The sequence below is a fragment of the Panicum virgatum genome, chromosome 4K (assembly GCF_016808335.1).
Source record: "Panicum virgatum strain AP13 chromosome 4K, P.virgatum_v5, whole genome shotgun sequence".
Lineage (NCBI taxonomy): Eukaryota > Viridiplantae > Streptophyta > Magnoliopsida > Poales > Poaceae > Panicum > Panicum virgatum.
Window position 1 is genome coordinate 7337575 of NC_053139.1, and position 23880 is coordinate 7361454.

At 54.0% G+C, this 23880-nt stretch overlaps 5 protein-coding genes and 1 pseudogene across 7 annotated transcripts; 3 read left to right on the forward strand and 3 right to left on the reverse strand.

Annotated features, from left to right (window-relative positions):
* Nucleotides 1-3194: 3194 nt before the first annotated feature.
* Nucleotides 3195-6232, reverse strand: LOC120701831. The gene is made up of 2 exons (XM_039985643.1): nt 6045-6232; nt 3195-5961 (listed from the first exon to the last, which is right to left on the reverse strand). Exons 1-2 carry the CDS (start codon nt 6230-6232, stop codon nt 5325-5327), a joined length of 825 nt encoding a protein of 274 aa, XP_039841577.1. The 3' UTR covers nt 3195-5324.
* Nucleotides 6233-6587: 355 nt separating this feature from the next.
* Nucleotides 6588-7009, reverse strand: LOC120701832 (annotated as a pseudogene).
* A 2605-nt stretch (nt 7010-9614) lies between these two features.
* LOC120702904 (chaperone protein DnaJ-like) lies at nt 9615-12049 on the forward strand. 3 transcript variants are annotated; one of them, XM_039986877.1, is made up of 8 exons: nt 9615-9777; nt 9811-9978; nt 10114-10207; nt 10346-10416; nt 10520-10582; nt 10709-10993; nt 11597-11817; nt 11864-12049. In XM_039986877.1, exons 2-7 carry the CDS (start codon nt 9847-9849, stop codon nt 11804-11806), a joined length of 855 nt encoding a protein of 284 aa, XP_039842811.1. In that variant the 5' UTR covers nt 9615-9777; nt 9811-9846; the 3' UTR covers nt 11807-11817; nt 11864-12049. The 3 variants fall into 3 exon arrangements, with proteins under 3 accessions (XP_039842811.1, XP_039842810.1, XP_039842809.1); XM_039986876.1 differs by having other exon boundaries at nt 9808-9978; nt 11597-12035; XM_039986875.1 differs by having other exon boundaries at nt 11597-12035.
* An 864-nt stretch (nt 12050-12913) lies between these two features.
* On the forward strand, nt 12914-14358 carry LOC120702905 (peroxiredoxin Q, chloroplastic-like). Its single transcript, XM_039986878.1, has 3 exons — nt 12914-13245; nt 13342-13479; nt 13794-14358. Exons 1-3 carry the CDS (start codon nt 13033-13035, stop codon nt 14100-14102), a joined length of 660 nt encoding a protein of 219 aa, XP_039842812.1. The 5' UTR covers nt 12914-13032; the 3' UTR covers nt 14103-14358.
* A 3290-nt stretch (nt 14359-17648) lies between these two features.
* Nucleotides 17649-18719, forward strand: LOC120705027 (translation initiation factor IF-2-like). Its single transcript, XM_039989569.1, has one exon. The coding sequence runs from the start codon at nt 17938-17940 to the stop codon at nt 18601-18603; it is 666 nt and encodes a 221-aa protein (XP_039845503.1). The 5' UTR covers nt 17649-17937; the 3' UTR covers nt 18604-18719.
* Nucleotides 18720-20622: 1903 nt separating this feature from the next.
* Nucleotides 20623-23784, reverse strand: LOC120702908 (2Fe-2S ferredoxin-like). The gene is made up of 8 exons (XM_039986880.1): nt 23613-23784; nt 23406-23502; nt 23065-23153; nt 22654-22718; nt 22255-22361; nt 21928-21977; nt 21751-21833; nt 20623-21197 (listed from the first exon to the last, which is right to left on the reverse strand). Exons 2-8 carry the CDS (start codon nt 23470-23472, stop codon nt 21083-21085), a joined length of 576 nt encoding a protein of 191 aa, XP_039842814.1. The 5' UTR covers nt 23473-23502; nt 23613-23784; the 3' UTR covers nt 20623-21082.
* Nucleotides 23785-23880: the final 96 nt, after the last annotated feature.

Below are 23880 nucleotides of genomic sequence, written 5' to 3' on the forward strand. Positions count from 1 at the left end.
TTTCCACTTGTATTGTATAGTGCTCCTGCGCCATCAGTACTGCCGCGTCAGCATTTTCTTGCTAAGAATTTTTCCCTATTTTTCTTGTGATCATGCTTGATGAAAGAGCTCCAAAATGATGGGAAATGGGTGATGAAACCGCGACAATTGATCATTATAGCAATCATCCTCTAAAAATGACAGGGTATGAGTACCCTTTTTCTGCCTTCATAACTTCATGCCATTTCGACGTGTTTTGCTAAATATGTCATATTTCTCAAACACGATTGTTCTAGGTTAAACTAATTCCTTTTGGCCAAACAGTTTGATAAAAAAACAAGTACCGGAATTATTAGTTGTCAGTTGTCACACATTCCGCGGTCTTCTTAACAAATAGAAAAAAAATGAGGTGCTTCGCTGAGCTCCCTGCATGATTAGCTCCCGGTGCTGGTGGTGCCGAGCATATTCTAGAATCCAGGTGGGTGTTCGGTGGCGGGAAACCTGCCTGGTAACGCTGCAACTGCCTCCCCTCCGCACCACGCGCGGCACGACGGCGGTGGCGGCGGCGGCGGCGGCGGCTCCGGCGACCGGCCAGGTTCCTTTCTCGGAGCCGTGAAGCCACGCATAAGACGGGGCTGCAGGGTAGGCCAATGACGACCGAATACGCGTGCAGGGTAGCGCTTGTTCGCACGCCACGGCGCCTGGCGGCGTGCGTAGACTTGGCGCTGCGCACGGGCAGAGCCAGCGAGCGAGCACGCGCCGGCCGGCCGGCGGCGACCGGTCCGCGCGCCGCGGCTTCGGACGGCGCGGGCAGGGAGACACGGTGGGGGTCCGAGCCTCCGAGGTGGTTTCTGCCGGTGGTGCCGAGGGGAGGGGCGCGATCTCGAGGAAAAGGCGCGAAACGGGACGAGAGGGTCGGGACGGGAGGCGCGCTTGCGGCAGGTGGTGAGGTGGCGCGAGTTGACCGCGAGAGGAGCGCGGCGGGGGTTGAGCAGGCAACGTGGAGCGGCGGGAGTGGCGGCCCGGGCAGGCCCCCGCCCGGCGCCCCAATGATTGGGGGATAGGGGCGGAAAAGGGGTAGGGATCTGCCGCCTCCCGATGCGCGCGCGCCACGCCACGCCGCCCGCGCGCGCTCTTCTCGGGCCTCGGCAACGGCAGCCTCACCTTTCAGCCAGCGCCTGGCCTGGCGGGTGGCGCCAACCGGCCGAGGCCAGGCGACGTGGTCTCTCGGAGCCATCCTGCCGCCGCCGGCCGGCCGGCGGCGCCGCTGCGTCCAAGAAGAACCGGCACGGATTGCTCGGACGGAAGTGCCCTGGCCCGCTACACTTTCGTCTGCTCGGTTCAGACTCCGACCACTGCTGCTGCTCCTGCTACCTTCTTTTGTAAGAGCTATGTGAGGCCGTGTTTAGATGTTGCAAAAAAAAATTTGCGATATAATTTTATTAATTTGAAGTACTAAATGAAGTCTATTTATAAATTTTTTTGCACAGATGGGTTGTAAATCGCGAGACGAATCTAATGATGCTAATTAATCCATGATTAATCAATAATTAGTGGATGGTTACTGTAGCACCACTGTTGCAAATCATGGATTAAGTAGGCTCATTAAATTCGTCTCGCGATTTACAGCCCATCCATGCAAAAAGTTTTGTAAATAGACTTCATTTAGTACTCCATACATGTGTCGAAACATTCGATGTGACGTTTTTTTATGTTTACAGGGTTTATGGGGTATGAGCTAAACAGGGCCTGAATAAGCATCTGTGCAAGTACAGCAACATCATCTTTTCGACCGGTTCTCTTTTTCCTGTGGTTATCCGATGCAAGGCGCTTCCACACTCTTCCTTTCCCTTCTCTCCTGCTACAGTAGAGAGCGGCGGAAGACAGGCGATTCGGCCCGGCTACTCGCTTCCCCCTCCTCTCTGGTGGCCTCGTCGGCGCCGGAGAGGGAGGGAAAGCTGGATCTGCCGTGTGCTGCACGTAGTTTAGGCCTAGATATATAGTTTAGGTGCTAAATAACTCATCCCATGGAGGCTTTGTTACATGGGATGCTTGGTTTCTTCCCCATCGGCGAAGCTGTCTGCAGCGAGTCCGACGTGGTGAAGCTTTTGGTCTTTCAAGGAGCTTCCGGTGGCTTTGGTTCCTCCGGTCTGCCTGAGAGTTTCTTCTTCCTCCAAGATGATGATGTGAAGGTACGCGGTGACGGTCACGGAGCCATTGTCTTCTTCATCGATCTAGCTTGGAGGTTAGTGTCTTCTCTCTCCTTTACGAAAGGAAGGGAGTCAGCCCCTCCGGGAGCTTTCTGGGCTGCCGATTTCGTCGGCGGAGCCGGTCGTTTGCCTTGCCAGGGAAACAAGGATGACGGCCAATGCGCGCCAGGGGGGAGATGTCTTGCGTGCCAGGAGGTGGCTTCCGTCTCCAGTTCTGGGCTCGTTTTCTTCACCTCCGACGAGGCGGAGAATGGTGCGCGGCGGACTGGATGCGGTGCGGCGGACCATAGATGTGTTTTCTTTGTTTCTTAGGGTCTTGTTCGCAAAAGTTGCAGCTGGAAAAGGAGTGGTTCTGGCTTTCGTTGTATTTTTTTTCTTTTTCCAGGGTGTGTGATGTAAACCTGAGGGGTCAGTACTGTGCTTCAGCTTAATCCATCGGGCTTCCTGCCCCTTTCGCCAAAAAAAAAGTGGTTATCCGACGCGGAGTCAACCTCGGGCGGGGGGAGAGAGAGGAAGAGAGCATTGGGGGGGGGGGGGGGGGGGGGGTCGCCGCATGTGCATTGATTCGGCGGCGGCGTTCGTGTATACGCATCGTGGAGTTGCCTGCCAAGCGTACCAACAGCTGCGCCAGTGTGACGACGCATTGTTTTACAACGACGTGTGTGTGTGTCCACAGGGCCACATTCCGGGCCTCCGCCGATCGATCCCTAGCCCTAGGAGGTGGCAAAAGAAACACACTGGCGGCAGGGGTATCATGCAGCAGATGTCACCTAGGTACGCGCTACGGCGGCTCACATATTGTAAAGTTCTCAATGATGGATGGGAGTTAGAAACCGTAATCACAAGTATAAAAGAATTATTGGCACTGTCAGCCCATCTAATCAGCTCCATCCAGTTTCTCAACGCAGGACTTGTTCAGTGAGGCATTATTGGCATGTGAAATAATGGAATTGTTAGAAAATAATGATAGCACCCAAGACGTATTCCTAGGGGAGGAGAGACCTGGGAGCACCTTGAATGTTTCAAGCTTTTATTCTTTCTCCCAACGTGGTTCATGTTCCGGCATTGTTTATGCCTTCACTCATCGATGATGAGGTAGCTAGCTAGTGTTTGTGTCCACCACACAAGATGAAACATTGCACCCTTCTTTGCAGAAAGGAACCAAAGTAAAAAGAAAATTACAAGCAAGTCCCTAAAGCTACTGTTGATCTTCCTCCGCGGATCAAGCCATCGATCCCCAACTGGTCGTCGTAGCACGCACAGAAGCCGCAACCTTCCACCATCATCCACCCGAAGCGGAGGTCGGACTCCAGACGCTGGAAAGCGGCGAATCCTTCCCCGGACGCGGATCGCCTCTCCTAGTTGCCGCTCTCTACCGTAGTGAGTAGAAGGGACAACTTTCCGCTTGTAAAAGAAGTTAATGATATGATTATTGGGGATTACAACCAGAAGAGGCACAGAAAAGTTGTTCAGAAGTTGTAGTTCAACAATTGTTTTGAAGATAAAGCTAAAACAGCAGTTATTTTATACCGGACGGAGCAGCATATATAGTGACCATTGACCAAGTTACAACAGTAGCACATATAGCTACCAGAAGACCCAACAGTAGCCGCCGCGACTCGCGAGCCCCGGCCGTGTATAGCGCGTGGATAGGCTTGCGCACCGCGCGCGCGCATGCGTGTGTGCAGACTGCAGAGACCGTGGCACGAGGGCACCCCCGCGGCGCCACCCCGGCCGACGGCGACGGCGGCGTCGAGCGGTCGAGGCCTCACCTCCCTCGGGCAGAGGCAACCGCGGCCGTCCATTCCCCCCGAGACCGAGAGGGGCGTGCGCTGGACGCGGCCGGAAATTAAACCAAGCCGACGCGCCGTGGACGGACCGGGCGCGCGCGCACGAGCACATCGTCACATAAATGGGGCGCGCCCAGTTATTCTTGTGACCTCACTTTCCCGCGGCTCGCGAAAAGCGAGGGGGGGTGTTCAAAGTCTAAGAACGCAGGCTGCAGATAAGCTAGCGTCCCTCGGATCGTGATCGCCGGCAGCATCCGATCGAGCGCCTGGGACGCGGTTGCATCACCACCAGGCGCGTGATCCGAGAGAAAGCGACGCGCTTTCATCCGGGAAAAGGGAACGCTCGGCTCGGTGGTGATCTCGAGAAACAAAAGAAACAGCAGCGCCGCGTGACCCCGTGCAGCGCCCGGTTGAAGCGTCGTGCACTACCAGCACGGAACGGGATTCCTCGGACTCCGGATTGGCTGCGCGGCCCATCGAAATGACCCACGCAAGAGTAGGACGGAACGGAACGGAACAGGCCACCGGGGAATCGACGGCTCTATTGCCGATCAAGCGAGATACGTGCGCCCAAAGCCTCCTTTTCCGAACTGACGAAATTCCCTTTTGCTCACTTCCTCGATTCTCTTTCGGCAAAGAACGAGACGCAGGGTTGGTGGGCGGCCCTGGGGGCCCTGGCTGGCGCTGCCCTACTCGCGCCGCGCGACGGCGGGCCTGGCCTACCCGCGCGACGGACGCCGGCGTTGCTGTCGTCGCCGGTGGTTAGCCGGCGCGCCACGTACGCCCGGCCCCCGGCCGCGGGTGGGCCCGCCCAGATGACGCTGACGTCTCGAGACCACGGTGCCCTACGTGGCCACGCCCACCTGTCACCCGCCGGCTGGATAGGCGCCTAGGCGCGGCCGTGGCCACGCAGGCACGGGGCACGGCGGCTGCCACGGCCATCCGGCGGGCCCGCGAAGCGTACCGGGGGCCGCGGCGGGTAGAAAAGGATCCACGATCAACCTGCCGCTCCGGCTCAAACTCAACGCGTGGACGCTGGCGAATGGTGATCGAGCACTAGTACCAGCTACCAGTAGTATAGTAAAAGTGAGGGGCAGAGATGGAGGGAACGTTCGAGAGCGTCGCGCCTGGGCGTGGCGTGGCGTCGGATGCCGCGTCGCGTCCCGCCGCCCATGTTATGTTACAGCTCTCGACGACTGCTCCGAGCGAGCTGCCTACTCATCGGTCATGGCACCATAACGAGCTGAAGCAGCACTCGCTTGCTTACACTTGCAATCTCCGTCCTCCTTCCCAGGCGTTCCCCCCTGCAAACATAGAAAGACAAAGCTAAAAAAGAAAACTAAGTTCATGGGCCGTGGCGGAACCAGGCCTGTAGGCCGACGTCAGGCTGCAGCATTTCACGGCCCAGCACGCAGCTCACGGCGTTCCGCGCGAGCAGGCCGGGCCAGCGAGGTGGAGCGTTGGGCCGCGCGCTCCGCACCCACCGGGTTGACGGCGTACGTGCCGTGCCGTCGGCGTCGGGGGCGAGGACCTGGCGGTCCGTGACGAGGATGTGCTTCAACGCCTCGGTGTCGCAGGGGATGGTGAGCGCGCCGCCGTGGTAGTGGAACCCGAACTCCTCCTCCGCCTTCTCCAGCAGCCGCCGGAACGCCGGCGCGCCCAGGTACGCCGTCGGCACCACGAACCGCCGCCGCTCCGCGCCCACGTACACCGCGCAGCACCCGCGCGGCACGTCCGCCGGCGCGCCGGGGGTGCCCGCGGGCGTCACCGGCGAGCCGCCGCACCCGCGCTCCGCCGCGTCGTCCCCGCGCCCGCGCTCCTCCACGACCGCGGCCGGGGCGGTGGCGCCGTCGCTCTGCTGATCTGTCGAGGCGTCGGGAGTGGCACCGGAGGAGGAGGAGGGGGAGACGGCGACCTTCTCGCCGCCGTCGGCGCGGCTGCTGCTCCCGTCCCCAATCGGCGCGCGACGTCGACGATTCCCGCTCGGCGCAGACAGGCAGCAGCAGGGAGAGTGGTGATGGATGCTAAATGCTGATGAGATGAATCGCGCGCGCACCGTACGTACGGAGCGCACGCCACGATTCCAAACCCGGCGGGCGGGACGAGGTGGCGAATGGGCCGCGTTTGAAGGCGGCTCCCTACCCCGTGCCGGGAGGAGGCGCCAACCACGTACGTCCGGCCGAGGCCGCACGTTCTCCTGTCCTGGCGGCTCTCGCGGATTCCGACGCTCCCTGTTCTGCTCGTCGCGTGCATCGTACAGTATGTCAGGTAATGCTTGTCGATCCATTCGATCGACTCGTCCGTGTGTATGCCCTATGGCACGCCAGCGGCGGCTAACTCTTTAAAAGACGAAATCTGACCCTGGTATTGGTATTGGCACGTCATTTGTCCACGTCGCCTCTTTTGAATCAACGTTCGATTTCAATCGGACAACAAAAAAAAAAGCCCTTCAGCAGTTATCTCTCAAGAATTCATAAGCTCTCCTCACACTTGCTGCACCTCCGTCTCCTCCAGCCACAGCAGCGCATTCTCCGTCCTCGCCTCTGGACTAACCCCACCGCCCGCACCTTCCTCGACCAGTCGCACCATCCACCTCCACGCTCCCTCCTCACTCTGCTAGCGGCTCCAGAAGCACGTCATACCCCAAACAACTGCACCTCGGGTGCCACGACCATGGCCGATGACGGGCCGGCGCGTCCCGCACGGCCGGGTAGTGCCCCGGCACGGCGTCAAGCCGCAGCAGCACAGCTATGAACACCTCCGAGAACTGGGCCTGCTCACGCTCGCCGTGGACGGCATCCACGGTCCCCTGCCGCCAGAGCAGCCGCGTCGCCTCGGCGTCAGCTGCGCACACGGCCGCGACGTGCCGCCGGACCTGATGCCCGCGGAAGGCCGCCTGGATCTTGGCGGTGGCGGCCCCTCCTCTCGAGCCCCCTCCTCCGGTAGGGACGTGATGGGGATTTGTTCGGTGGCCTTGGGCACGGCAGGTTTGTGGACCAGCTTGGGGTTGGAATCAACGGCGGTGAATATTAATTGGGAGGTGGAGCCGCAGTGTTAGGATCCCATGGGGACGTGGAATTGGGAGTGAGCGCAGCTTCAGATTAGACGAGCAAGGAGAGTGCGCTCTCTCTGCAGCTTGTGCTGTTTACTTTGGCCGCCGATATCTGGAATCGTCATTGAATCCAGGGTGCCCCACCTGTTTCCTTTGCGTGCTGAGGTCAGGATGTGCTTTCCGCACCTGCATTTTCCTCTTTCGCTGGCTGCTGTAAACGCTCATTGCTGCTCTGCGCACACCGCACACCACTTCTGGCTACGGAACAGGCATTTCAATGGTGCATCCGTTCCGTTCAATGGCTGGAACAGAGTTTACCGAAAAAGATGGCAGGGCTAAAAGCAATAACCAAAATAGTCCAGCTAGTAATATATGGCTAATAGAGAATAAAGCTTCAGAAACAACAGCGAAATTTCAGAACAGCTACACATACCACCTAAAAGATAATCGACCAAATTCTTTTGACGTTCAGTGTCACGTTCCAGGACCGAGGCCACATGCCCACATCGCAGCTCCCAGCGGCCAGCTCCCCAACACGCGTTCCAAGACTTAGGCTAAAAAAAATTTAGAGAAGAAGGAATGGTATTTAGAGCTATGCTTTAGAGCCCCATTGAACAACGTAAATAATTTTCAACTGCTTGTTCGATAATTGTTCGTAGAAGACATTTCAACAGCTCGTTTGAAAATTGTTCTTAAAAGAAGATAAGCATTGTGTTGCTCTTGTTTTTCTTCTCTTCGTAGCAGATGACATAGTGCTATGAACCGAACTTCAGAGAAAGAGCTCGTAGAAAACACAACATTCATATATCATTGGATTTCTCAATTGCAGTTTGCTGCTATAAATGTAATGCTTCTATCTACTTAAATTATAACCACAAAATGAAATGTAATTTAACCAACACATTGTCAATGTTGATGACAAGCTGGCTAACCGGATCATGAGATAGCTTGGGTTCGGCGCGGCAATGCTGCGCTTATGTTTCTAGTGAATTGCGGAACCCATGTTCACGCCGTGCAAGAGCGGCGCGCGGAAGCTCTTACGGGCGGCTCGAGCACGCACGACTCTTGCTATAAGCAAGCTTCCTTCCTTAGGGGTAAAAAACAATCCAGCTCGAGGATCCCTCTCGAACGCTTTTCGTCTTTTCGCGCCATGTTGGGTAGACTACAGGTCTACAGCACAGTCCCTGTTCGCCCGGATTCCGAGCAAAAAAAGAAAACCGGGTCGCCGAATGTTCTCCACAAAGCCACGTCGTTACGTGCGCCCATCCGCAATCAATTACTCTCTTTTGTTTGCTACTATGATCAATTTGGCATTTCGATCATCTTTTGTTTTGAGGGTACTTATAACAACCAATTGAGCATACACTAACAAATTGATCGAAATGCTAACTTCTGATGAGAGCATCCCCACAAATGGCAGGCAAACGGGGATCCTATGTACTCCTACCAGAAACGGAAGCGCGCCTCCGCCTGGATCCTTCCCGTGCGGCGCCCGCGATTTTTTTGCCGGATACGGAAAGCTTCCCTTTCCCGGTGAACCGGTCCGGCCTTTCGGGCGTGGCCGTCCAGCAGCCCCCGTGGCTTACAGGCTCCGCTGGACACAATTACGCCAACAACTTGCCCAAACAAGGATGCTTCCAGAGAAAGGGCCGGTCCACACGAACGGCAAATCGGGTGTCGATTAATTAATCTCGCGGTCTCGCCCCTAATGATCTGGCCATCTGGATTAGGCGATGCACAAATGCGTGTGCCCATGTCCTACTGTCCTGCTGCCTACGTGCGCCCCCGTTCGATGCATCCGGGCCTCTCCAACACTCTCTTCCGCAGCTTGGTTATTACTCGCACTCGAAAGAAACTAAGGCGCTAGTTCTCAAAATTTTCTACCGTATCCGTCGCGTCGAATCTTCGAATATATGTATGGAGCATTAAATACAGTTCAAAAAAAAATAACCAATTATACAGTCTAACTAATTACCACGAGATGAATTTTTTAAATCTAATTAATTCATAATTAAATATTATTTGTCAAGCAACAACGAAATATACTACAGTATCAAAATCCAAATTTTTTCACCAACTAAACACACCCTAAAACCGCCTTTATGCTTTCCAACAACTTGCAGTAGCAAATTTTCATTTCAGCTTGGCACATGCATCCAGTACCTATCTTTTACTAGTGGTATAGTGCAGGAAGCTGCAAGACTGTAATTGACTGCATTTGAACTGTGTCATTTGGTTCATGCATGGAATGATTTTGAAGCTAAATGATGATTCCATTGTTTGATTTGATAAGCCGCACCAACTCACACAGGATGAAGCTGCAATCTTATTGAATATAGTGATTTTCTAATAAGAATGGTAACTATACGATTCAACAAAATCGGTTGAACCACACCATTCAGTTCAGATAATCTGTTCGTGCTTCCAATATTCAGCAGCGATCTGTTTTTGAAATGAGTCAGCAGCAGATTAATTAGGATATTTGGTACTCGTACAGTACTCTGCTGGTAAATATCTCGGCTGAGCAGGCGATGGTGACCACACGCTTTTCGTCTTTAAAAACCGCGAGGAGCCGTCGGCGGCGGGTCCCCGGTTCTGGAGCCTTCGCGCGTCGCGTGGAACCGCAGGCCGGCCGGGCAACTTGCGCGCGCGCCCCCCGCCGCTTGTTGGCTTCTGGCCGTGCCCGGGGAGCCCCCTCCCCTCCCGCACGCCACTCGTCCGCAAGCCCGCCTCCCGAACACAGCACGCAGCAGCAGCAGCAGCAGCAGCAGCAGCAGCAGCAGCAGCAGCAGCGCGCGCCGACCGACCGATCGACATGGCCGCCGGGCGCGGGGGCGGCAGCCTGCCGGAGGACGTTCCCGGCGGCGCCGACCTCTACGCCGTGCTCGGGCTCAGCAGGGAGTGCACCGACGCCGAGCTCAGGGGCGCCTACCGGAGGCTCGCCATGGTACGTGCAGATAGGACAATGCTGTGTTGCTGTTCGTCTCCTCGTCTTCTGTCTCTCTCGGCTAACCAGCAGCTCCAGATCGAGGATCTTTCGCTGGCCGTGGTGATTTAATTACTCCCTGGCGGCGTCGTGCAGATATGGCACCCGGACCGGTGCTCGGCGTCCGGCAGCTCGGCGCGCGTCGCGGAGGCCAAGGAGCGGTTCCAGGAGATCCAGGGCGCCTACTCCGGTCTGTGATCACACCCCACCCCTGCCAATCCCTATCTCCCCCCTCCCTCCCTGCTCCTTCCTCCTCTCCATTGATCGCTAGCTTAGCCGCCAAAGCGAATGAATTCCTTACGTTCTATATCCCCGTACGTCCAAGCAGTGCTCTCCGACTCCAACAAGCGCTTCCTCTACGACGTCGGCGTCTACGACAGCAAGGACGACGACGCCGACGTAATTCCTACTGCTCCCGTGCTCCGTGTCTGTTTCGTTTCGTGAGGGAAATTCGGTTGCTGCCGGGGTTTTGATTTTCCTGCTCTCTGATGATGATCCGCAGCTGTCGGGGATGGACGACTTCCTCGGAGAGATGGCCGACATGATGAGCCAGGCCACGCCAACGGTAAGCACGCACAAGCACAGCTGCGCCTGCGCTGCGCGTCCAGAATATTCTCGTGTCGTCGAGACCCCGGGCCGGACCGTGCCTCGTGCCCCTGACCGATCGAATCGTTCCGTACGTGTGGTGCAGGAGACCTTCGAGGAGCTGCAGCAGCTGTTCGTGGACATGTTCCAGGACGACCTGGACCCGGGGCTCTTCGGCGGCCTCCCTCCGGGACGCTCCCAGAGCCCGCCCAGCACCTCCTCGCCGCCGCCGCCGGTGCGGCCTCCTCCTCCCGGGAGGAACAACAATGCGCAAGCACCGCCGGCACGTCACGGCGGCGCCGACAAGCGGGGCGGCTCGCCGGCGAAGCGGCCGAGGCCCGGGCGAGGCGGCCTGGAACCCGACCTGGGCCTGTCCGGGTTCTGCTTCATGGTAAGCTTAAGCCACTCCAGGGTTTTGCCTACTGCTTAACGGCAACATTACGGGCGTCCAACGTCTGACCTCTGTTTTTAATTCTCTTTGAACATGTCTTTTAATTTATGATGTTTAGAATGAGCTGATTAATTGAAAAATTTGAAACGAAATTATTAGTTAAAAATGAACAAGTTTGATTATTCCAAATGCTACAAGAATGGGGGAAGTAGCAGTTATGCAAGGTCCACAAGTAACCGTATGCGTGCGACGAGCCAAAACTATCATGAGACCTGCAGCTGCAAGGTCCTCCAAGATGCGCCTTTTTCGCCGTCCACGTAGGCCACACGAAATGAGGTTTCTTTGTACATGTTTTTTTTCCCTTCCCTTGCAACAAAGTATTTCATCCCGGCCAAAGTATTTCCCTGGGATGAAAGGAACCTGCTGCGTTTTACGCAGCCTCTCTCCTGAATTTGGCTTGGATGTGTGGCTTGCCGTGAGGACTTGGCTTTTTCCAGCTATGGAGAAGTGGGGAGAGGTTCTGGACGGGTCGTCTCCGCGGTGGACCACATCGGGAAGCCTGTACGCACGTCTAACTGGTCCTGTTGCTCGACGCGCTTGCAGGTGAGCGAGACGAGGCAGATGCAGGCGCCGTGGACGACGTGCGAGGTGGGCGGCGGCGGCGGCGGCGGCGGCGACAGGAGGAGCGGCCGGAAGCAGAGGCTGTCGACGAGCCGCGACGTCGCCGGCGACGGGATGCCGCGCTCTTTCCGGCAGAGCCAGGGCGGCGGTGCAGCGCTGTGGCAAATGAACGGGCCCGCCGGCCTCAGTTAGAGAGAGGCTCACTGGAGCACTGATCCCCTCGATTTCCATTTTTCTCTCTCTCGCTCGCGTCAGTCGTTGGAGCTCTGCTAGAACAACACTGGAGAAAAGAAAATTTTGGCTGGCCGCGTTGTCCAACCTGTTCCGAGCCAGCCAGCGCTGTTAATCTTAATCCTATGTGGGCTGACAGAACGTTGATGGCACATTGTCACATTGACACCATACGCCATACTGAACTCAACATTGCCACCAAAACTGCAGCACCTCGCGACCCTGTTTAGTTCCCTAAAATTTTTTTCTAACGTTCCGAACACATGTATGGAGCATTAAATGCAGTTGAAAAAAATAATCAATTATACAGTCTAACTGATTAGCATAAGATGAATTTTTTTAAATCTAATTATTTTATAATTAGATATTATTTATCAAATAACAACGAACGTGCTACATTATTAAAACCCAAATATTTTCCAAAGACGGGCCTTGTCACCGTTTTTCCACTCGTAGCCCCCGCTCGGACCGCGACGTCTGTGTCTGTCGTTCTTCTGCATGCATAAACATGCAAAACATTAATCAATCAATTAATCAAAAACGCATTTTAATTAATTTTCAACTGGTACATATGATGAAGACAAAGGAGGCCGTATCGTCAGAACTATTTCTGGGCCGCACGTGGGCCAAATTTGGGCGGAGTGCGCCGGATTCGGTCGGTCTCGTGGGGAATGGAAGAGCGAGGCAGAAGCAGACGGGATGGGCTAGACCGCTAGAGAAATTGGTGCGGCCTTTTTGCCATGGCTTACTCTGCCCGTATTCAAATTACAATGCACTTTAATTTTATTCTAAACTTAAAATTTTAACAAAATTTATAAAAAAATATGTATGAGTGTTTATAGCACCAGATAAACACACTATCAATATATATTATGCCAGGCTTTTGTATTTTTAGGCGGCTGGTGATTTTTTTTTTGTGTGTGTTTGAAAGAAGGGTTGCATGCCAATGCCATGGCACGGGAAGGGAAAACCCAAAGGGCCAAAAAAAAGTTCACCAGCAGCAAAGGGCAGCAAGGCCTGCCACGTCGGCGGAGAGCCCCTCCTCCCCCATCTCATCCTGATATCCCCTACCAGCCAACCATCACGAGCAGAACGGGAAGGGACGGAGAAGAGAAGGCTCTCGGCCATAGGTACAGCCAGAGGGCAGCAGCAACCAACACAGGCCTCACCTGGAAGCTCCATCCGCCATGGCATTCTCGCCCGCCACGGCCTGCTGCAACCCCTCGCTGCCGGTGGCGCCCCGGGCGCCGCAGCGCGGCTCGTCGGCCCGCGCGCAGGCGCTCCTCTGCGCGCCCTCCACCTCCGCGTTCCGCGGCGTACTCGTCCGGCCGCCCGCGGCCGCCGCGCCGGCCCCGCGGTGGCGCCGCGCCGCCGCGTCCACGGGCATCGTCTGCGGCAAGGTACGCGCGCGTGGCTTGATAGCTCGGCTGCTGCCCCCCCGGGAATGGCTGTGGATTCGTGGCGGTTGGTAAGACGCGTGTCTGATTTGCTTGCAGGTGACCAAGGGCAGCGTGCCGCCCAACTTCACCCTCAAGGACCAGAACGGGAGGCCCGTGTCGCTGAACAAGTTCAAGGGCAAGCCCGTGGTGGTCTACTTCTACCCCGCCGACGAGACGCCCGGATGCACCAAACAGGTCAGCTTCTGCTTGTGCAAATGCCAGCCGACACTCTCTGAAACTTCTTCTGATCTTCTTCAGAAAGTTAGTTCTTGCAATTGCAAGAGCTTCTCATAGCTTGTAGCAGCAGTCACAATGTAAAACTGGAATTGATGCTTGAAAAATTCGCAGTTATTAGCCGTCGGAAAACTCATGACAACCGACTGAACTCGCTTCTAAGTTCAAATGTGATGATGATTTTGTATCCACCACCATCATCAGCGGAGTCGAACATAATGACCCAGCTGCAGCAATCTATCTAACCCTGCTACTAGTGCCGTTGGTAACTGCAGGCGTGCGCGTTCCGCGACTCTTACGAGAAGTTCAAGAAGGCCGGCGCGGAGGTGCTGGGCATCAGCGGCGACGACACGGCGTCGCACAAGGCGTTCGCGCAGAAGTACCGGCTGCCGTTCACGCTGCTGAGCGACGAGGGGAACCGGGTGCGCAAGGAGTGGGGCGTGCCGGGGGACCTGTTCGGGACGCTCCCGGGGCGGCAGACCTACGTGCTGGACAAGAACGGCGTCGTCCAGTACATCTACAACAACCAGTTCCAGCCCGAGAAGCACATCGGCGAGACCCTCAAGATCCTGCAGGGCCTCTGAGCCAGGTCCGCATCCGTCGCTGTACTGTATAAACGAACCGAAACTGTATGTGATGAGTGAAGAGCTGATTGTTTTTTCAGCGATTATTCAGTCTAATCAGACTCACTCAACCCATTTGATGGTTGACCAGAGCCTGTTCGTGCTTGTCTTGGGGCAGTTTCAGGTGTTGTAGTTCAGTGAATCCCAACATTTCTGCACATGCAAATGCAATTATTCCCCTTGCAAAAATAAAAATAAAAGACCAGTTGGTTTGCAACGTGTGTACATCGAACGGCACTTTGGTTTGAAACACCAGACTGAATCCAGCAAAACCCTGACGGACACATCATCAACCAAGCCGCCGAAATGATGACGATGATGCTAGAACCGTGCCATTTTTTCCAGGGGACTGCCGGGTAAAGGGCCCAAAATTTTGAACTAAAAAATCTAACCGTGTGTTTGGTTGCGGGATCAATGTGTTGGGTTGGATCCAATCCGGATTTTGGGGACGGAGCCGACCCATCCATTGTTTGGTTGCACTTCTGATTTTGGGGACGGAGTGAACCCATTTCATGTTTGGTTGAAGGAATTGGGAATACGGGTTGAATGACTTGATAACACCGTTAATGAGGGTCCCACTTACCAGCAATGGACCCCACCTGTCAATCTCTCACATTTTTCTTTTTTTCTTTCTAACCCTTATCTTCTTCCTCGGAATGATTTACTCGTGCCAGAGTACAGGAGAACGATGAACGCAAGAACATAGAAGAGAGCGGATGAGGAATCAAAGAACAAAATTCCAACTCAAACTCTAGGAAATCTCCATCTCGTGCAAGAACAAAAATTTTCCCAACAAGACGAAATACCATTCAATCTCTGAGCTCTTGCCAAATTGAACAGGTTTACTTGGAGGAATCGATCAGCACATACAAGTGTTCGTCATGGATCAACCAGAAAACACAAAGAAGCATCCGTCAGAACGCCTTGGCAAGAGCGCAAGAACATCTTGGAAGTAGCTCTCCTCCCAGCCGAATGTATCAAGCGTCTGCAAGACAACTACTTGAAAGTTCAAATCCCCAGCATAATCAATTGGCACTGGCCGCGATGGCCTCGCGGCCAGGCGGAGCGCCCGCACTCGCGGCACGTCCGGGCAGAGCTCCTGCGCTTGCGGCCCGGCAGAGCTCGCACGCTCGGGCCCGCGCGGCTGGTTCCCGTTCACGGCGGAGTCGGAGGGGGTGACGGCGGGGGGACCTTGAACGAAGCGATGAGTCGCGTCGGAACCTGCCTTCCTCACCTGCGCGGCCGGCGCCTGAGCTCGCGGCCAGCACACGGCGGATGGAGCGGAGGTGAGCAGGGGGGCGCGCTCGCCTCTGCCCGCCCCCACATCGACGCGCCGCCGTCGGATCCACCCGCCCCTCTGCTCCTCCGTCGGCCTGGAGAGGGAGGGGGGCGGCGGGAGGACGGGCCGGCGGGGGAAGCTCGATCCACCTCGCCCCGTCTCTGCTCGGAACTGCGCCCCGCCGCTGCGACCTCCGCGTCGATGTCTCATGCGAGGAAGAAGACGGCGCCCGTCTCTGCTCGGACGGAACCCGCGCGGGTCGAACTCGTCCGCCAGATTTTGGCGGACGGGGGCCAACCCGCATATGTTTTGAATATTCCATCTCAGAGCGGCTCCAACCTCCTCCGTTCTCCATCCAAACGCTTGAAAAGAAGGTTCGCTCCGATCTGGTTGGAGCCATCCACTCAACCAAACATACGGTAAGGATCAGACCTTAGAAGAACCGGACTCTAATCCTATACAATTTTAAACTAAAAATTTTAAGAACCTTATTGAGCTGTGAAGAGACCACTAGGACCATAGCTCATTACCCCCCGCCTCTAGTTACAACCGTGCACGACACATCAATCCGTCGCGGTAAAGCCTGCTACCGGGCACCAACCCGCCGTGCACAGGGTTAACATATCCGACCGCTAACCGGTAACCGCCGGGCTCCGGTTCCGGTATACCGGTCCGGTTTGACCGGTTACCGGTCGGAACCGGTGGAATTCAAATTTGAATTCAAACTTCGCCGTTCAACCGGTTCCGACCGGTATACCGGCCGGTTAGGCCGGTATACCGGCCGGTTTTGCCGGTATACCGGTCGGTTTGACTGGTAACCGGTCAAATTCAATTTTTTTTCTTTTTTTGTTTAAATTCAAATGCCCGCAAAGTATATTAAATAAATGTTTGTATAATATATTTTATTCTAAATGAACCTTCCAACCCTCTTTTGTACTACTTTTACATTGTATTTGTATACTTTTGTATGCACGCTTTTTTTGTTTAACTTCAAATCCCCGCAAACTATACTAAATGAACGAATTTTTGAGAAAATTTGACACCATTAGATTCGTCGCACCTTGAAGTATTTTTAGGAATTTTTTTTCATTTTTTTTAAATTTAAATTTAAATTTTGAATTTGGACCGGTTTCATACCGGAACAAACCGGAACCAGTCCTGACCGGAGTTACCGACGGTTTGGGAACCCTGGGCGTGCATCGCATGTTCCAGTTGCCCCGTCACTTTGCCGGTAGCCGCCGCCCACCTCCTCACTAGTCTCGCCTCGCAGCAAGCGGACACGCCGCCGGGTTGCCGAAAGCCGTCGCCATCCGGACCGGACAAACCGACCTGGTTGCTAGTTGCTACCAGAGCTGTTAGGGGCACCGGCAGTACCGCAGCAGGGACTCTCTTTGCATTTCTATTGGTATTTCTTTGGGTTTCTAGTCGGGTGTTTCACATTTCTATTGGAATTTGATTGGGAATTGTACATTTGCACGTACAAAAAGTATGCAGAAAAATATTATAATTTTTTTCAAATTTACTTCAAAAATTTCAGTTTCAGGACATCAAGGCTTCTTTGATAAACATTTTTTTCTCCGAATAATGGATTAATCAAGCGGTGGTATGATTTTCGCAACGGCGAAGCCTGTATGATGAAGACAATGAATAGGCGCGAGTGACGGTCCAGGACAATGCTCAAAACAATCGATCATTTGGATGTCTAGCCAAGAGGACAATGCTCAAAACAATATATTCTATAGCGTTTGACATTTAAATTATTATTATTATAAATTTGGTCTAATTTGACTTAGGATAAAGCAAACTGCTTTGGCTGTGTTTCAGGACGGAGGGAGTTTTCTAGGTGAACGCAGCACATTTCTCTTGTGAGACCATGAAGCCAAGACCGAATTAAGAAAAAAAAACAAGGAACGGTAAGCAAAACTGCAAAATCCGGTATCCATCTCAGCATCTCTCCCTCACATCCAGGGTTTAACTTTTCGGCGGAATTTCGCCGAAATTTCGGTTTTTTTTCGTTTCTGCTAGTTACCGGGAAAAGAAATTTCGGTATTTTTCGATATATTTCGTTTCCAAATTCAAAATTCAACAAATTTCGTCCAAAATTCACCGAAATCCACCGAAATTTACCGAAATTTCGTTCCGAAATTTCGTTTCCGCTAAACACCGGGATTTCATCGGAAAACGAAATGGTTAACCTGCTCACAACTCGCCTCCGATCTGCCGCCCAGCATCTTCCCCTTTTGATCACCTCGCGCGACCTCATCATCCAACGGCGAGAATTTTTCTTGAACGCACCGACGGCCAGGATTTTATCAGCGCCCCCTCCCAGTCCTCTTGGCCATTAAATACCCCGCGCCAGCCGTCACCTCCTCTGCCTCCTCCACCTCCACTCCACTCCGCTCAGGAAACCCAAGCAAGCAGAGAAGGCAGTGAGCAGCGTTCCCAGCCGCCGCGAGTCCGCCACAGGCGACGAAGCGCGCACCGCACCTCGCCGGCGAGCGAGATCGATCTTCACCGATGGACCTCCTCGAGCACCCGCTCGAGGCCGTCGCCTTCCGCCTCTACTCCCTCCCCGACGCCTCGGCTGCCACGGGCGCCGCCGCGTGGACCTGCCGCGCCGCGGTCCTCGCCGCCGCCGCCGCCGCGGGCCTCTGGCGCCTCCGAGCCCCCGCGCCCACCGCTGCCTCCACCGCCGCCGCTAAGCCTCTGCAGCTGGATCCGTGCCCCGAAGCGGAGGCTCCGACGGCGCCGCGCACCGCGCCGTCAGAGCGGTGGTCGGCGCCGCCCGCGGCGCCCTCGCCCAAGGAGCGGTACACGGCGTACTACCGCGACGCGTGCCGCGTCGGGTGCTGCGACGAAGACCGCGACGACGACGGCGACGACCGGGAAGATGACGCGGAGGAACACGACGACTGCGGCGGCGGCGGCGCGTACCGGACTCCGTCGGAGACGACGACGGGCCCGTTCGGATGGGAGGCGGAGGTGGTTCGGTCGCTGCCCCTCTGCCCGCCGGCGCCGGAGGTGGGGCTGGGGCCGGGGCCGGGGCGGCGGTACAGCAGCCCGACGGCGCTCGGCGGCAGCGTGGTGCAGCTGTGGGACCAGGTCGCGGGGGGCGGGTTGACGCCGACGGCGAGCCCGCGGCGGAGGGGCCGGGCCGTCGTCGCCACCGCCCCGGGCTTCTGAACCCTTGCAGACTACCAATAAATTTGGCGTGTAAATACGATCCCGAATTCGCCTTAAAATGCATGAGGTCCTGATCACATTGGACTCAACTCAACTCTCTGGGAGCTTGCGATCAAGAAATGGCGCGATCAAGTACGTGCTCGCTCCCTGGGGATGGGCGCGGAGCGCTGTGAGCACGACGCTTCTTCTCCGATGGCCAGCCACCGAGCGAGCGAGGGAGACGGGACGGAGTGACGGACAGGCTGTCAGGCTCCAGCAGGGGAGCCGCTTTCAAGCGCCGCTCCAACGTGCTTCGCCTCTCCTACCTACCTTTGCAGGCTTCCAGAAGAGAGGCCCCCCTTTTCCTTCTCGCTCAACGATGGATTAGAGTAAACTACTCCTCCCGGCGCCGTGGCAGCTTGCGCGCGGCGGAGTGCCACATGTCGCTTCTTGTCCGCCGACGATTGTCCGGCGATCTCTGAGCCCCGGCGCACCCGTGCCTGCCTGCCTGCCTGCCTCGCGAGCATGCTCACAAGCCTCGTGTGGCTCTCGGCTCTCGTGCTGCCGTGTGCCGCCTCGTGGTGGGGCAGGCCGGCGGCCGGCCGGCGCCTTGATAAATGTCGCCGTCTCAGCTTCACTGTAGTGGCGGTTAATTTAAAGGCGGCGTCGCTATCGTCGTGTCCAGAGTTAAAAAAAATTGCGTGGTCTCCAATGCGCGCGTAGTACTCTCTCTCTCTCTCTCATCCGGGATGGCCGTGACGTCGGAGCCCATCTCGGCGTACGTTCATGTGCGGTCGCAAATGGCCGGACTGTGTGGTTTGGTCCGGTTGCCGCCTCGGCCCCTGGAGTTGGTGGCCTCTTCTCGGCGGAATTTGGGCGGTGGGGTGGGTATGTGGCCGCATGCGGCTGGGCACGCTCGCCGCTCGAGTCTTCCAGGATCGGCGGCGGCGGCGCGCCGCGGTGCAGGATGGAGACGAGGCGTCTGGCACCGCATGGGGTGTCCCTAGGTCGTCGCCGGCCGCCCCGCCGATGATCGCCCCCCAAAGCTGCGCCGGGGCCGCCGTGATCTTTGCGTGATTTTCCGTGGACGCCGCGCACCGGCGGCATCGGCGGCGCCGTTCGTTCCCTTGGCTTGGCGCTCCCCTTGTCCGACCCGAGCTAGCGGACCCAGCTACTAGCTGCTACTGCTCGCCGGAATCCGACACTGCCCGCAGCGCGTTGCAAATGAAATGAGCAGTCGTGCCCAAGATGTCAAGATTCACGGCCGCCCGGGCGGTGGAAGAGTGCGCGTTCTGGCTTGCACGTTCGGCGGCGTCGCTGTCGTGTCCAGGCATACCGATGCCGGGCAAACTCTACTATATGGAGAGCATGTCAGGGAAGGGAATCCAGGGTCACTGTTTGGTTTCGTGCGGCCTGGTCCTCACGGACGGCGCCGCGCCGGATGACTCCCCCTGTTTGGGCCGGCCATTTGTATTTGTATGTGATGCGTCTGTCCCTTGTGGTACGCCGGTTCTTGCCATGAGATGCAAGTGGGTATAACCAATGGGTAGTTTGGATCATCACATCTGTTGCATCTGCAATCAAGTCTCTGTCCTCTTTTTGCAAAATCGCCCATGTTCTAATGAGATATGTGGCCCTGAAAAATATCTGGAGAGCAGTTTATTTTTTATTATTATGACATCTTTGCGCGGAACGGGTGACAGTTTAGCAATAGGCTCTGTGACTTGTAATTTGCTTCCTATTTATCTCTCAAAGTTTGTAATAAAGACCGGATATATAGCTCTGATGTAGAGGCTGGAATATTTTCTTAATATTCTTTTATCTAAAAAAGGCTTATTTGCATCCCGTAATCCGGAATAGTTCAATTTAATTTGACAAGTTTTGGGTCGACCCAAGAGAAATTTGCACGAGGGCCACACCTTCACTACAAGTCAAAAACTGGCTAACACGTTGTCCATATCTATTCCTGTGAAGCAGCTGATGCTGCCGAGGACCAAATAATGGGAAACAATATGATGCAAACGTTTTCGAGTACGCTCATACAGAACGAAGATGTTTATTCGACCAGAAGCAACACTGGTCTCTGCAAGTAACCGAGGAGCTCATCAACGAACGAATCCTCACTCAACAAGCAAGTCCAAAGCTATCTTTAAGTTACAGACTGTAGGCTACAATTTTTTAAAAAAAATCATGCTTGGCTCATGCTTTATTCACCCGCCGGGACAGCAAAGTCGCGACCCACAAGACATGTTACAAAATCTGGGAGGGGATCAGACCAGATGCTTGGTCGATCCGGGTCCCTGTCTAAGCCTGAACGAGCTAGTTTGTGTGAGAACGAGGTGTGTAAGCAACACCAAACAAAACAAAGTGCAAACTCAGAAGATGTCTTGCTTCTTTGAAGATGACTCCACCCGGTGCTCCATCTAACGCACCAGATTGCAGCTCCAAGACAAAACTGACTCTGCTGTAAGAATCCGTGTCCCCGTAGATGACAGTCTCTTCAGTGTGGTTTCGGTACATAGCCGTCTACCGCAAAGTTCCTTGTCGCTGCAGGTAATGCCAGCCGCATGCCATCAAGCTCAGGCTTCGCAATCACTTGGCAGCCAAGCCGCGACCTGAAAACAGTTCCAAAATCAGAAGTCAGATTAGGATGATGAAACTAGTATTATCCACCTTCAGTAATACTGGGAATTTTGCATGGATATCTTCATTTTTGTGATTCATGTACAAAAACCTGTAATCAACATTTTGCTGTATAGTAAAAATAGAAAGTGTGATATCTGCACATTAATGAATTACTTAAATGGTAAAATCCCAATCAGCTATTTTGTAACATAAGTTTAAGTTCACTTAATTTCAGTTGTTCATATGCTAAGTATGAGGCCTAGTTACCACTGTGACAGCAGCTATTTCGTAAAGACTGCACAGATCTTTGAAGGTTATAATGGAACCGACTGAATCCCCAAGCAGTTCTCTTCCCCCCTCTACTCGGAGGCCCCCAGTTATGTTGCTTTTTCAATCTCAATTTAACACCCAATGTTGTCAAATACAGAACAGATTCTGACAATGCCTCCTAGGTGGAAGTAAAATATTTTAACTTCTTGTTCGCACAATACAGATATAACAAGAGAAAAAAAAATCCATAAGGATAAGGGGGTCTTCACTTACGTTTCTGTGAGCCCAAATGCAAGGTCAAGCATATCATTTTCTTCATCTGTTGGTTCTTCTAACTTGTTATAATCATTCACATCCTGGATAAGGTTGGAAATTATAGTCAGCAGTAGTACTTCAATATGACAATATCTACATCTGTATTAAATTTGCATAAGTATATATAGAGCATACCATAACTATTACATGACAAGTAGAACAAGCAAGTGAGCCTTCACATGCCCCTGCAGTAGCCAAGATATTAAGGTTATTAACTACAGCTGAAAATCAATTGATAGAACATAACAACAACGATTAAAATGCCTCCTGTGTTAATGGAAAATAAAATCAGGGAGCAGACAATGAACCATTGATGGAGAACCAGGAGATTGAGTATAACTAATTCATTTATAAATTATGAGTAACAAATAAAGAAGAGCAAGCATAACCTTACTACAATTTAGGCACTAAAAGGAATCACACCGGGGGGAAATTGCAATTTTTCCAAATATGAACTTGTACCTTCAAGTTCTATGTCATTTTCATGTGCAGCTTCTAACATGGACATTCCAATGGGCACACTGATCGTCTTTTCTGAGCCATCCTTGTTGACAAATGTTACAGAGATTCTGTGCAGTTCAGAAGAAAATTTGCACATCAGAGAAATATCTCTTACCGAGAATAATTGCTGAAAGTTGAGTATTAACATTCAGCCAAATCGATCAAGAACTTGTTTCATGGCAGGTATCCCTCCATACATGGACGGAACAGTGCTTTGAAAGGAGAGACAATGTTAACAACAACATTTTAGAGAAGGGTGTGGACCAAGGCACTAAGCTACTACTGATTTCAAGATACAAACATGACTAGGCGCTCTAATTCCATGATATGTGGATGAAACAAATAGAAAAATGCACTTACTTCTCCTTCTCCTGACCGCTTCCATCCTGATCACCACTTGTTGCAGTTGAAAAGAGGACGTTCCTCTGAAAAATTTGAACAGGCAATGAGTACTGAGACAAACAATTACTTCTACAGGTATGAGGAGCTAGTTGTCTGCAGTTCTCCAAAAAGAGCTAACTGGCAGCATAAAAGGAATACTGATACTTTTGCCAAAAAAAGAAAAAAAATCAGAACGGCGAATGCACAGACAGGCAAATAGAATAAAAACCAAATCACTAAAACATTATATAAAGTCGAAAACAGTATAGGTACATTACATAAATGGATAACTATCTGCAGTGATAGCAGAATTGCAGAACAGACGGTAACAAGGGGGGGCATGTTCATCTAAATTAAATTCTTCACTAGCAACCAATCTTTAGTTCTTACCAACGATTGTAAAGTAGGTGTTACAACTGGAGTCGAATGCTGGTTGACATGATCTTGATACAAACTGCCTCGACTGCTGAGCAAGTTTCCTGCCATAAAAAAGGAACAACAATCAACGAAATGAGGAGGCAACCAAGCCTTCAGTTTTGCTACATTAGCACGCACCAACCCAGGAGATTTCCAAATCCCAAATTCAAGAAACATGAATCCCAGCTAGAAGTTCAGCATTTCCGCCAAACCGCAGAGCTGGGCAAAATTCGCGAATTTCCACACGCCACTGACTAGCAATAATCATAGAGTACGGAAAGGAGCGAGAGGAAAAGCGAAGGCACAGCACGTACCAGCTCTCGTCTCGGCCCTACCCTCGCGCAGGAGCCGCACCCCTAGCCGGGAGATCCTGGAGAACATCGCGGCAGCCGGCCCTGCTACCTCCGAACCCTAGAGCAGCACACGAGGCAACGAAATCAGCGCAACAACCACACCGCGCGCTGCGCGAGCAAAACAGTAAGGGCTCGGCTCGGCGTCGCTGAAGACCGAGGTGGACTCACGGGGAAGCTGGAGGGCCGAACTGTCGGGAAGCGGCGGGCGCCAGCCGCGGGGGCCTCCTCTCCACGACGGCGGGAAGGAGGGGGAACAGGGGAAGACGACGAGTGGGGTGAGGCCGCGTGAGCCGCCGTTCGCCGTGGCGTGGAGAGGAGTCTGGAGACACACACACACCCCCCGGCGCCGCCGCAAGAATGGGCCGTGCGGCCCATTAACAGAAAATATCTTGATGGAAACAATGAAAGCCCAGACTAGCCCAGCCCATCACTGCCC